The sequence below is a fragment of the Simochromis diagramma genome, unplaced genomic scaffold (assembly GCF_900408965.1).
Source record: "Simochromis diagramma unplaced genomic scaffold, fSimDia1.1 OVJJ01000516.1, whole genome shotgun sequence".
In the NCBI taxonomy this organism is placed as follows: domain Eukaryota; kingdom Metazoa; phylum Chordata; class Actinopteri; order Cichliformes; family Cichlidae; genus Simochromis; species Simochromis diagramma.
This window is the reverse complement of record NW_024386938.1, coordinates 2115434-2127932: the sequence shown is the minus strand read 5'-3', so window position 1 is coordinate 2127932 and position 12499 is coordinate 2115434. Positions and strand designations below refer to the sequence as shown.

The 12499-nt window shown below is 41.2% G+C and overlaps 1 protein-coding gene across 1 annotated transcript; it reads right to left on the bottom strand.

Moving 5' to 3' along the window:
• LOC120736891 lies at positions 1-10563 on the bottom strand. Its single transcript, XM_040037254.1, has 4 exons — positions 10231-10563; positions 9986-10113; positions 9746-9872; positions 1-197 (listed from the first exon to the last, which is right to left on the bottom strand). Exons 1-4 carry the CDS (start codon positions 10406-10408, stop codon positions 1-3), a joined length of 630 nt encoding a protein of 209 aa, XP_039893188.1. The 5' UTR covers positions 10409-10563.
• Positions 10564-12499: the final 1936 nt, after the last annotated feature.

Here is a 12499-nt window from a genome sequence, read left to right as displayed (position 1 = left end):
TTACACATTCCCTGAAAGATCCCTGGTTTGATCCCGGGAGGGTGTTCTGTTGGGAAGGTTGGAGCTATCTGCTGTGGTGACTCTTTGGGAGTAAGGCAGCCTAGACGTAGCTACTTCCTCTCCAACGTGTTCCTCCTGTGGCTGCACGTTACCCCCATTCTTGAAGATCAGATCCATAAAGTTGCAAACCTGTTGTACTGAAAAATGAAGGCAACACAAAAAAGGAGAACAACAAACAAACTGCAGTTCTTCAAATGTCTGCTTGAGGCCAGCGCTAAAAGCGAGCCAAACTCCATAAACCTTCATTAAAACTTCAGAGAGGAAATGGACATGTTTACAGCTTGGTACGAAAACGGTTAGGGTTACGATTTCTTTCTCTAAATCAGTGGTTCCCAAACTTTTTTGGCTAGGCCCCCTTTGTTTTACAAGAAAATCTTCGCCTCCCTCTCTGTGCAAAATAGTTTTAAAAACATAAACAACTGTGGGATACTGTTCGTCCGTGATTTGAACCAGGGGAACAAACTGTGGCAGGATCAGCCTGATATTATTTGCATCCTACTGTAATGCCAAAATTCCATTATAAGAAGTGTTTGTCAACTAAAAGTCAAGAATGTGGGATACTGTTTGTCTGTGATTTGGACAGCCCAGCGTGTGCTCCCGAGGGGAGGGGAAACAGATTCTGTTAGGGACGGGGATAGCTATCCTGGGGCCGCCGATATCATCATATTTTCTAGTCTCAACTCTAGGAAGTTGGTTGGAAGCATATTTGGTGATGCTTCATCTCCTGCTTTGTGTCTGTGTGGGAGCTCTGTCAAAAACCTGTCCATTATGCTAGCAGTGTCCACGCATGCTGTTTTGTTTTTTTATTCTTACCACACCCCTCCGCAAAGACTCTGCATCCAACCTTTGGGAACCACTGCAAGTTATCCATTGGGATGGGAATTGAGTGATGCTGATTCCATTATCAATATCACTTATTGATTCGATTTCTTATCAGTACGCATAGTACACAGGTTCTCACTGGCTCTGCTTTGAGATTTTACTCCATCACTAAGCAACATGTCAAAGAGATTACATTCATGCAAATTTCCGTTCCCCCACACAAACTGAAATCAGCTGATTGTGGCGCGAGTGCAAATGGAATCAACAAGTAGCTCAACTCCAAGAACCGGTTCTTTACAGGACATCAATTGTCGATTCCCATCCCTAGATATCCATCTGAATTTTGTTGACAATTGTTTCTATGGCAAATATCTCTTGTTTTAAACTAAGTTTAAAAAAATGTAACACCATGCAGTGTAGTGAAGAAGAAAACTTATTTAATAGTAGCCGTAAAATAATACAGGGAGTGCAGAATTATTAGGCAAGTTGTATTTTTGAGGAATAATTTTATTATTGAACAACAACCATGTTCTCAATGAACCCAAAAAACTCATTAACATCAAAGCTGAATGTTTTTGGAAGTAGTTTTTAGTTTGTTTTTAGTTTTAGCTATTTTAGGGGGATATCTGTGTGTGCAGGTGACTATTACTGTGCATAATTATTAGGCAACTTAACAAAAAACAAATATATACCCATTTCAATTATTTATTTTTACCAGTGAAACCAATATAACATCTCCACATTCACAAATATACATTTCTGACATTCAAAAACAAAAACAAATCAGCGACCAATATAGCCACCTTTCTTTGCAAGGACACTCAAAAGCCTGCCATCCATGGATTCTGTCAGTGTTTTGATCTGTTCACCATCAACATTGCGTGCAGCAGCAACCACAGCCTCCCAGACACTGTTCAGAGAGGTGTACTGTTTTCCCTCCTTGTAAATCTCACATTTGATGATGGACCACAGGTTCTCAATGGGGTTCAGATCAGGTGAACAAGGAGGCCATGTCATTAGTTTTTCTTCTTTTATACCCTTTCTTGCCAGCCACGCTGTGGAGTACTTGGACGCGTGTGATGGAGCATTGTCCTGCATGAAAATCATGTTTTTCTTGAAGGATGCAGACTTCTTCCTGTACCACTGCTTGAAGAAGGTGTCTTCCAGAAACTGGCAGTAGGACTGGGAGTTGAGCTTGACTCCATCCTCAACCCGAAAAGGCCCCACAAGCTCATCTTTGATGATACCAGCCCAAACCAGTACTCCACCTCCACCTTGCTGGCGTCTGAGTCGGTCCATAAAACCTTAGAAAAATCAGTCTTGAGTTATTTCTTGGCCCAGTCTTGACGTTTCAGCTTGTGTGTCTTGTTCAGTGGTGGTCGTCTTTCAGCCTTTCTTACCTTGGCCATGTCTCTGAGTATTGCACACCTTGTGCTTTTGGGCACTCCAGTGATGTTGCAGCTCTGAAATATGGCCAAACTGGTGGCAAGTGGCATCTTGGCAGCTGCACGCTTGACTTTTCTCAGTTCATGGGCAGTTATTTTGCGCCTTGGTTTTTCCACACGCTTCTTGCGACCCTGTTGACTATTTTGAATGAAACGCTTGATTGTTCGATAATGGGCAGTTATTTTGCGCCTTGGTTTTTCCACACGCTTCTTGCGACCCTGTTGACTATTTTGAATGAAACGCTTGATTGTTCGATGATCACGCTTCAGAAGCTTTGCAATTTTGAGACTGCTGCATCCCTCTGCAAGATATCTCACTATTTTTGACTTTTCAAGTCCTTCTTTTGACCCATTTTGCCAAAGGAAAGGACGTTGCCTAATAATTATGCACACCTGATATAGGGTGTTGATGTCATTAGACCACACCCCTTCTCATTACAGAGATGCACATCACCTAATATGCTTAATTGGTAGTAGGCTTTCGAGCCTATACAGCTTGGAGTAAGACAACATACATGAAGAGGATGATGTGGACAAAATACTAATTTGCCTAATAATTCTGCACTCCCTGTAATGTAGCATTTCATGCCTGAGCTTATCGTGAAGTTTAACTTGCAGTATTTTTCCTGAAGTTTCATAGGTAAGTAAGTAATAAGACTTTTTCTATTCACATACACTTACTTACATGGTGACCTACAGCAGGAACATCAAACTCACTCTTGCATTGTGGCCACATACAGCCCACTTTGATCTTAAGTGGGCCGAACCAGTTAAAATCCTCTTTCTGTCAGTAGATTAAAAAGAAGGAAAGAAAGGAAAAAAAGTGCAATAACAACATCAAGTCTCAATTTTTCTGGACGATAAAGAAATGCTAGTGTGGTAAATGAAAAAAAAATCTGTCTGTTCTGTTGGCTCATGACTGTCCTGTAACTATAAAACAGAAAGCTTCTGTTGATTCACAGATGTTTTTATTTTGGTGTGGTCACACAGCAGCGAAAAAACACAAATATTTGTGTAATTCAATGGATTTCTGTTGCTTTGGTGTAATATGAATGGCTGTGGGTCTGTACCTTTAGGACAAGTTGTAAAATCTATAAAAAATACTGTTAAAATTTTATGTTCTCTTTAACATTTTTGCCAGGCTGATTCTGGCCCCCGGGCCTTATGTTTAGCACCCCAGACCACAGTACGTGCTGTAATTTTTGTCATTATCCTGGAATCCGAGGTCATCTGTTCTGTCGTCTCAGCTCTCCAGAGTACAGTCAGCTGACACAACTTATGCTTAAGGCTGGTTTCGGGGTTGGACAACGTTTCAGCTGTTTCACCACCACACATGACCTTCATCAGATGCAGTGAGTCAAACCACATTAAATACAGTTCTCAAATGACCGAATCCAAAAATATTAATCACGTTTCTTTTATGTTGGTTTATTGTGTGGATGCTAATCAGCATCCACACTATTGAGTTCCTCTTTCTCTTTATTCTTTATCCTTTATTATTCTAGTTGCTCCGTTTCTTTGCCGCTTAACTACTCTCTCAGTTTTCAGCCGATTTTCACCGTTCAAACTTTAAACTGTTCTGCTATTTCTGCTTCCGACTGCTATATCTTTTGGTACTTATTACTATTATACTAAAATATTACAGTTTTTTCCTTTTTTTTGTCCCATTGAAATGAATGGAGAACTTCCACAATTCTGCTAAAACTTGCTTGTTTTTGAACATTCACTACTTCCAGGTAGCACCAGGCAGGGATGCCCACTCTCCCCTTCACTTTTTGCAATTTTTATCGAACCTCTAGCAGCAGCATTTAGACAGGCTACAACAATTAAGGGCATAAAATGTAAGAACATAGAACATAAAATCAGTCTCTATGCGGATGATGTGTTGCTTTTTCTGCAAAACACACAAACCAACCTCTCTGAGGTAATTACTCTAATAAACTGGTTTTCAGAGTTTCAGATTATTCAATTAACTGGTCAAAATCTACAGTTCTCCCCATTAACTGCTCCTTCCATAATTCTTCCTCTGCCCCACTACAATCCGGAAATATTAAATATTTAGGTATTAATGTTTCTCCTAAGCTTTCAGACTTAACTAAATTAAACCACATCCCACTTCTAAAGAAAGTAGAAGGCGATCTGACTAGATGGAAATCTTTACCCATATCACTCATGGGAAGGGTCGCCACTATAAAAATGATGATCTTGCCAAAAATAAATTACTTATTTTTGATGATCCCTAACAAACCATCACAAGATTGGTTCAGATCTCTGGATTCATATATTTCAAAATTCCTTTGGAAAGATAAACCCCCGCGTATCAGCTTAAAAACGCTACAAAGAACCAAGGATAGAGGAGGATTAGATCTGCCTAATTTTCACCAATACTTCTTAGCCAACAGGCTTCAGTTCATCTCAGAATGGTCAAAACATACCTTCTTAGATGAGCCCTGGCTAGATGTTGAACAGGCACTATGCAAGGATCTAGAGATTTCAGACCTACCATTTATTAGCTCAAACATCAAAAGACATGAATGCTTTAAAAGTATCAACATCAGCTTCTCTCTGACAGCATGGTGGGAGTTTCTAAAAATAACGGAGTCTTCATTAATCCCATGCAAACGTACACCTATCTGGAATAACCCTGACATATTACAAAACAATAATATGATTAATTTCCCAGAATGGAGTTGTAAAGGAATTAAATACTTAGAACATATATTAGAGGGAACAGAATTTATTCCATTTGACAGACTAGTTGCACAATATGGGATCAACAAGAAAAGATTTTTAGAATATCAACAAATTAAATCCATAGTAAAAAAGAAATTTAACCTCAGTCAAGTTGAATTACAAACACCACCAAGTGCGGCACATTTCCTTACTCTTAAATCCCCCAAATTATTATCTAAAATATACAGAACACTTTCTAAAATAGATGAATCAATATCCCTTCCTATTCCAAAGTGGGAAGCAGATTTATCAGTCAGCTTAGACCAAAACTTCTGGTCTGAGGTATGCTTAAAAACCTTTAAATTGATTAAAAATCCCAGTCTGCAATTAATACAATACAAAATACTACATAGAGTGCACTATACAGGTCATCGGATGTTCAAGATGGGCTTTACATCTTCCAACAACTGCTCACACTGTCAAGGCAATACACCAGACAATTACATTCACGCTCTTTGGTTCTGTCCACCAGTGCAGAAGTTTTGGCGCGAGATATGTGAAGACTTATCAAAGTGTCTGAAATGTAACATTCCAACTTCCCCCTTAGTGTGTTTGTTGGGCAGCTTAGATAATGTCACTTCAGAAAAGAATATAGCCCATATGGTTTTCACTGCCCTATGCATAGCCAAGAAAACTGTCCTCATGAACTGGAAAAATAAAAATAATCTTAATTCTAACCAATATAGAAATTATCTATTAGATTACATTAGTCTTGATACAGCCTCTGCCACCACATCAGATCAATTGCTCTGGGCTCCTTTGATCAGCTCCATCACCTAGTGGGGGTGGGGGGTCATAGTTTGGTCCCGCCTTCACTGTTGTGATTGGTGTGGGGGTAGGGACAGGCTTAGGGCGTCGGGGGGTTCCCCGGAGGCATCTTCCTTGGGGGGCTCAACCTGGGGTAGCGGTCATGTCCGGGTGGGGGCTCTTTTGGCTCTCGGGTGACTGTTTCCTCGTGGCTGCGTGCAGCGGGGCTAGGGGAGGGTCTGTGCTGACGGACGTGGGTTACTGACCTGGTAGCCTGTCTGCCCCTGGGTGGGTCCGGGATGGGCGTGAGGTTCTGGGGGCGCTCCGTCTCTGGGCTGGGGCCCTGGCCGGGCCTCGGGGCCTTGGGTCCTGGTTTGTGTGTTGCCGGGGTTGTGGGCGGGTGGGTGCATGGGGGCCCATCCGTGGCGCAGGGTGCCGCCGGTGCGTCGAGCCACCTGGGGGCTCTTCAACTGGTGGGGGAGATTGTCACACCTTGCAGGAGCTTTCCTCTCCTCAGGAACTCTCTGCAGGAGGGGGAGATACAGGAGAGGTGGAGGAAGATCTCAGCCTGGGCGTCTATTGTCTCATGTAGTCTGGAAGATGAATGGATGGTGGGGTGGGTGCAGTTTTCTCTGTGGTGGGGTTGGGTGGACTGTCCCGGGCTCTGTGGGGCCGGGGGGCGCTGCTGCGCTGGGCCCCGGTCTGGATGGGCCTGGGCCCCCTTTCCCTGGCGGGTCGCGGAGTATGGGGGTGCCTACTGGGGTCAGCGGGGGAGCTGGCCCCAGGGAGGGGTCACCTGCCCCTCCCTTCCTTCCCTCCCCATCTCCAGCTGCCTCCCTCTTCCCGCTCCACCACAACCACCCACACATGCAGGGCCTTGGAGTAGGGGTATGTCACCAGGGTGCAGAGGAGGCTACCCCCCCCCGTCCCCTTCTGGCTGCCTCTGCCCCGAGCCCCAGGCCTCCCGGCCTGGGGCTCGGTCACTCAGGCACGGCTGGCTGCCGGCGGAGCTCACGGGCGCGTCACTGCAACTCCCCCTGGCTTCTGCTCCGCGGCTGCTGAGTGAGCCCTCATCTGGGACTCTCCTCAGCTCTTACTGGGACAGTGGCGTGGCTGCCCCTCTGTTGGTCTTCCTTGGTCTCTTGTGTTCTGGGGGCCTCTGGATGTCTGGAGTTTTGATCTCCTCCATACCTGCTTCATACCCTGGAGGACGGGGCTGTGGCTCCCCACACTCCCTAGCAGATCGTTACATGGAGAAACCTTTGGAATGCAAGCATGCTGATCCACACAGGTATGCACACAGGTGTACACACGGGTATTCACAGACGCGGACTACAGCTTTCTTGGCTGCTGCCTCAAAGCACATTGTGCGCTGTCTATCTTGCATGCTGCACAATATCGTTTATTATTTAGTATCTACTGATATCTACTGCTAGCTAGTTTATTGTGATGGTGCCGTTTTTTTTTTTATTATGTTGCTCTTTGTTGTTTGCTTTCTCTTCTGTTTTTTTCTCCATACAGGTGACCCAGGTGTTTTGTTTTTTTTTTGTTTTTTTTTTGTTTGTTTGTTTGTTTTTTTCTTTCTTCCCCCCTTCTCACCGTCTCTTCTCCCCTTTGGTTTTCTTTCTCTCCCTGTCTTTCTTTCATTCTTTCTCCCTGTCCTATCCCCCAGTCATGTCTGTCCCATTTGTAGCAACTGAAAACAAAATAAATTCATAATTATAATAAAGGTCAATCAAATGGACCAATATGGCAAGGCCATGATGATCCACTTGGTAAAATAAATCCGCTTGGCATCTTTCTTGGCCTTAAGACAACAATTCTGATGGCTAAAGATCCAAACAGGACACAAAAAAAAAAAAAAAAAAAAAAAGAACATTCACTACTTCCTCATACTTTCACGTAGAATCTCCATTCAAACTTTAGAATGTTCTCAAATTGTTTGGCTATTCATCGGCTTTTTCATATCTGTTACCATTTTAATCTTATCCCTCTTTAAGTCTTCAGGTGGATCACTGTGATTTTTCAGAAAATACATGTGTTGTTATGGTTGCTATGCAATTAACTTAGAGTGCCCACTCAACGTTTCTGAATTTTCCCTTTATTTCTGAAGAACTTCTTGCTACTCGCTCAATTTTCACTCAACCTCCACAATTTATACATCAAAACGTAGGTATTTCTGCTGGCTTTTAGAAAATGTCATTGTTGTGGGAGTTACAGATTTTTTGCAAATTTCCTCAGAGCAATACAAAGTCTGAAAACAGTCCGTAGACAGTCAATGGAGAGTTTGTTTAAAATCACCGCTGGATTTCTCTAATGAGAGGCATTTTCAAATTGTCATATTTCCTTAACGAAGCAAAGTTAAGACATGAGGCTTGTGCCAATATATCTTCAGACACTCCTGACACTCACAATTCAAGAATTTTTTTCCTCACCTATTATCATTTGGCCATGAATTACATTTGTTTGAGTGTAGGAAATTCGTCCGTCGCTCAGATTTCTTCAGATTTCAAACTCTGGAAATGAGGCGCGTATTTCTCTCGTCATATCTTTTTGATGGATTTCAACAGAGTCCTGAAAATTTCCATGACTGTTCACCAAAGCCTGCTGTTTCTTACGCTGAAAGAATGATTTTGATGCTCCATAAAGATTTAGAGTTACAAAACGTTGTTTGAGGGCAAGTCAAGGCAGTTTTTGCTTCGCCTCTACTCAGTCACAGTGTATTACAAGTCAAATATCTTTAATGATTTATATTTTAATTATGAAGACGTGAAGATTCCCCCATCTCTTCTGAACAAAACGGTGTCAGAATGACCGTTCTAGCCCGTACGTTTAGGGAATTATGGTCATTTGTTCGAGGGGAATCCTGAATGTCAGAAATACACTGAAGAAAACTCATACCTCTGTCTGTGGTCGTGTCCAAATTCATGGGCTGCATCCTCCTGAGGCCGCATTTGTAGGCCGATTACGTCACAGCGACGCGCCGAAGGCTGTCCAAATTTGTAGACTCCTCCGAATGCAGCTGACAAATGCGTCCTCCTTTTCCCCGAATTTGACGGATGGGTCGGGTGTGTCCTTCGTGGCCCACCATATCCCAGAATTCATAGCCCAGCCAATTTCAGTTTCCAACAATGGCGGCCGCTACTAAGTTTTAAAATTATTCTTATTAATCTTTCTGGGTCACAAAATAAACTTTTAACATATTTTCAGGCGAGAAAGTAGCTGTGTAAACTTCAAATATCTGCTCGGTTTATCAAGATATCGCATATTTGCAAAAGTGTTTCAGCGTTTTCGGAGACGTCTGTTACCCACCAGCTCGATAGGTAGCCGAGAGCTCGAGGGTCACTGAAGCCGCCGAGAACAGCACAACTCCCGGTACATCATTTTCAGATCTCCGCGGACTTTCGCTACTCAGGTTAAATGTAATATATAAGTGACTGAGACAACCTAAAAATTTTATTGTTTGGCTTTTATTTATTTATTTATTTAACACTGAGGGTTATTCACACTGTTCAGAGTAATTTGATTACACTTTATAGAGCTATTTTTACTCCAAATGTAGTTTAATAATAACACTCTGATGTGTAATAATATATCATTTTTATTTCTCTGTAGTGTGATTTTTTTCATATTCATCTTATGATGCTATATTACTAAATAACTGTGATCTATCCTACATTATGGAAATAACAACAAATATACAGGTTAAAGTAACAGCATTTATTATGTTTCTCAATTCAGTGTCATTTAATTAACGTAACAAACCTTTACAATTCACAGTTCTATGATGCTCACTAGAGAAAGCAATATGACATTTCCCCAATGTCGTAGTTGCAGAAAAGTAAAAAAGTTGGTCAGGGATGAACTGTATGATGTACCAAAGACATAATGGGCCCTAAAGAGTTCATCAAGGGCTCCTACTGAACCTGTCGCATTACATGGAAGTGCATGCTTCTCAAACACAATGAAGGTGTGAATGCTGCTTCTTGTGGATCCCTGAGTAAGATGGTAGGGCTGACTGCTTCGGGTGATGTTGTCTAGATGCTGCTGTACACTGGTTCCAGCCTACAACAACACATTAAACAACAGTATTAAGTGACTATCCTCTGACAGTAGATTAGCTCAACTCACTGTCCATGAAAATAGAGGTGATGGAAAGTATATTTTAAACAACATACCTTTGGGAATTTGATGAGGTTATTGACAGCTTGAGATGCAGACATCTTTCCTGGTCTCTTTCGCCCTTGTGCAGATGGTGGTAGCAGATGTAGCAGCAGCAAGATAGTAGACAAGTCACTGTCCCAGCCTACAGACGAATAAACAAAGAATTATTCCAAAAATACATTGAATTGACAGAATTACCTATATAACCAACAATGGCATATAAAAACAGTCACAATCATACCATTCTCAACTTCAGTACCTGACTCAGCATTGCACATTAACGCCAAGAGCTCTGAGGTGGGGACAAGTCCATGACTTTCCTTTACAACCTTTGCTTTGAGATTGGTGAGCCACCTCTCCAAGAATTTGCTCCCAGTGACCTCACAAAACAGGAGTCGGAAATCTTGTTCTATCTGTAATGCAAAAATACAGAACATAGAGAGGTGTTTGATTGAATCCTGCCTACAAATTACATCAGTATCATTTAAATGATAAGTGAACTTACTTTTGGGAGATTTGCAAACTGAGACGCTTCTTTCCTCCACAGCTTTTCTTTGAATGGTCTTCAACCGTCATGCAATGTATCCTGAACTGCTCTCTGGATCGTAGTAATTTTCTATGTAATTAAATAAATGAAGAAGGACTATGTTATCAACATTTCTGAGGGCAATTATGTATTTAATGTTGGAAAGTTCCCTTTACTTACATATCCATGTTGTGAATATGGGTCTTCCAGATATGGAGACAGAGCAACAATGCCCTGCGCATACATCACTCTTACGCTTTTAGGGGGAGATGTCCTAATGTATAAATTCAATAATTGGCATTAAACATCACAATTAAAAATAATACAATGTTTAAAATGTTTCTTTATATCTTACATTTTTGATTCTTACCCATGTTATTCTGTCATCTCAGCCTCAAGTATGTTTCTCATCCGTCTTCTGGTTGCATCTCTCAGAGATTTGGTTTTTGCGTACTCTTAAACCTTTCTATAAAATAGGAACATTACTTAACATGTCATTAACATTGCTATCAGTTAATTTACACAAAATACATATTTCTTACTAAATAATGAGCAAAACTCTAAAGTAGTGTATGCCTTTGGCATTTGCTTAAAATAATATAAACCAGTAAAGTTAACTTTATGGTAATGTTACCCACTTTTTCTGAAAGTATGTTCGCTTATGTAAGCTAATTAGCGATTATTAGCTTACTGATAAACGGTAATTTAGACAAACAATGTTACCAGTATGGGAATGTTAACTTCACTTACCTGACTGTGGCAGCTCTTCGGAGAAAATTCCATGTGCATTAGAGCTCTGAGGCCACACACGCCTGCGGACTGGTAATAATCAACACTGTGTGGAGTGAAGTCTTCACTGCGTGACTAACAAACTTTACACTGACTTTTAACTCTGATGTTGGAGCTGGTTTACTCCTCACAGAGTTGTAAATACTCTATCTAGGTTAAAATAGATTTACTCTGAAATACTGACACTCCATTTTTTACTGTGTAACAGTGTACATGTTCTCACTTTCATTAGAATTTTGTTTATCAAAAGGTCTGACATAGGTGAGCTGGTAAATGCAAATAACAGCATTCTCATCACTTATTTCTTCAATACAATATGCTTGTCCTTCATTCATCCCTTTGTGGAACTTCAACGCACTTCTGCTCTCCCCCATATTCCATCTTCACAAGCATATCCTATGTGGAGATTGAATAAAAATTAGTTGACACTAATTAATGGCACAAATAATCCAGTAATCAATTGCAGCACAGTAAAAAAAAAAAGGAATCCTCTTTGAGCCATTACTTGTGTAAAGTATTTTCCCAAAAGACAAGGACACAGGCAACAGGTAATACTGAACTAAATGTAAAACCTCAACCTTTTTCATTTTTACCTAAACCATGTGCACAAAACTCTGGAGGGATCTATGCTAACGTAGAATCCAGTCAGGACGTCAGCTACTGCTGTTTGCTCGGTTTTTTTTTTTATGGGCGATCGTTTTCAGGCTTCAAGTAGCACCATTATACCAACATTTCACATTCTAGACATTGTTTTAGGTGTATTTGACCAAAAATTTGACTGAAAATTCACATGCAAGCTTTTTTTTCCAAGGCTGTGGTATTTGCCCGCAAACAATACCTTTCAGCTAGCTAAAACAGAATATTATGCTATCACCGAGCAACATGGCTAATGCCTTTCACACAGCTTTGTCTCAACTCCAAAGAGCCACAGAAGTAAAAGCTAATAATAATTGAAACAATCTTTGAAAAAATGACTTACCAAGCAGGGCAAACAACTCAAATATGTAGAACAAAATGTTCTGAAACGGCTTCACTTCAGCTTCGATTGGAGCCTATGGTGCTGGGGGCGGAGTCTGTGAATTTACTCTATTGGTGTCATAGCCCCTGTAGTTCAGAGTTAAGAGGTCAAGAGTTAATGTTTCCATTGTAACACCCCCATATTTGACATAGAAACACTCATTTTTAACACTCGATTTTAACTACTATCATTTTA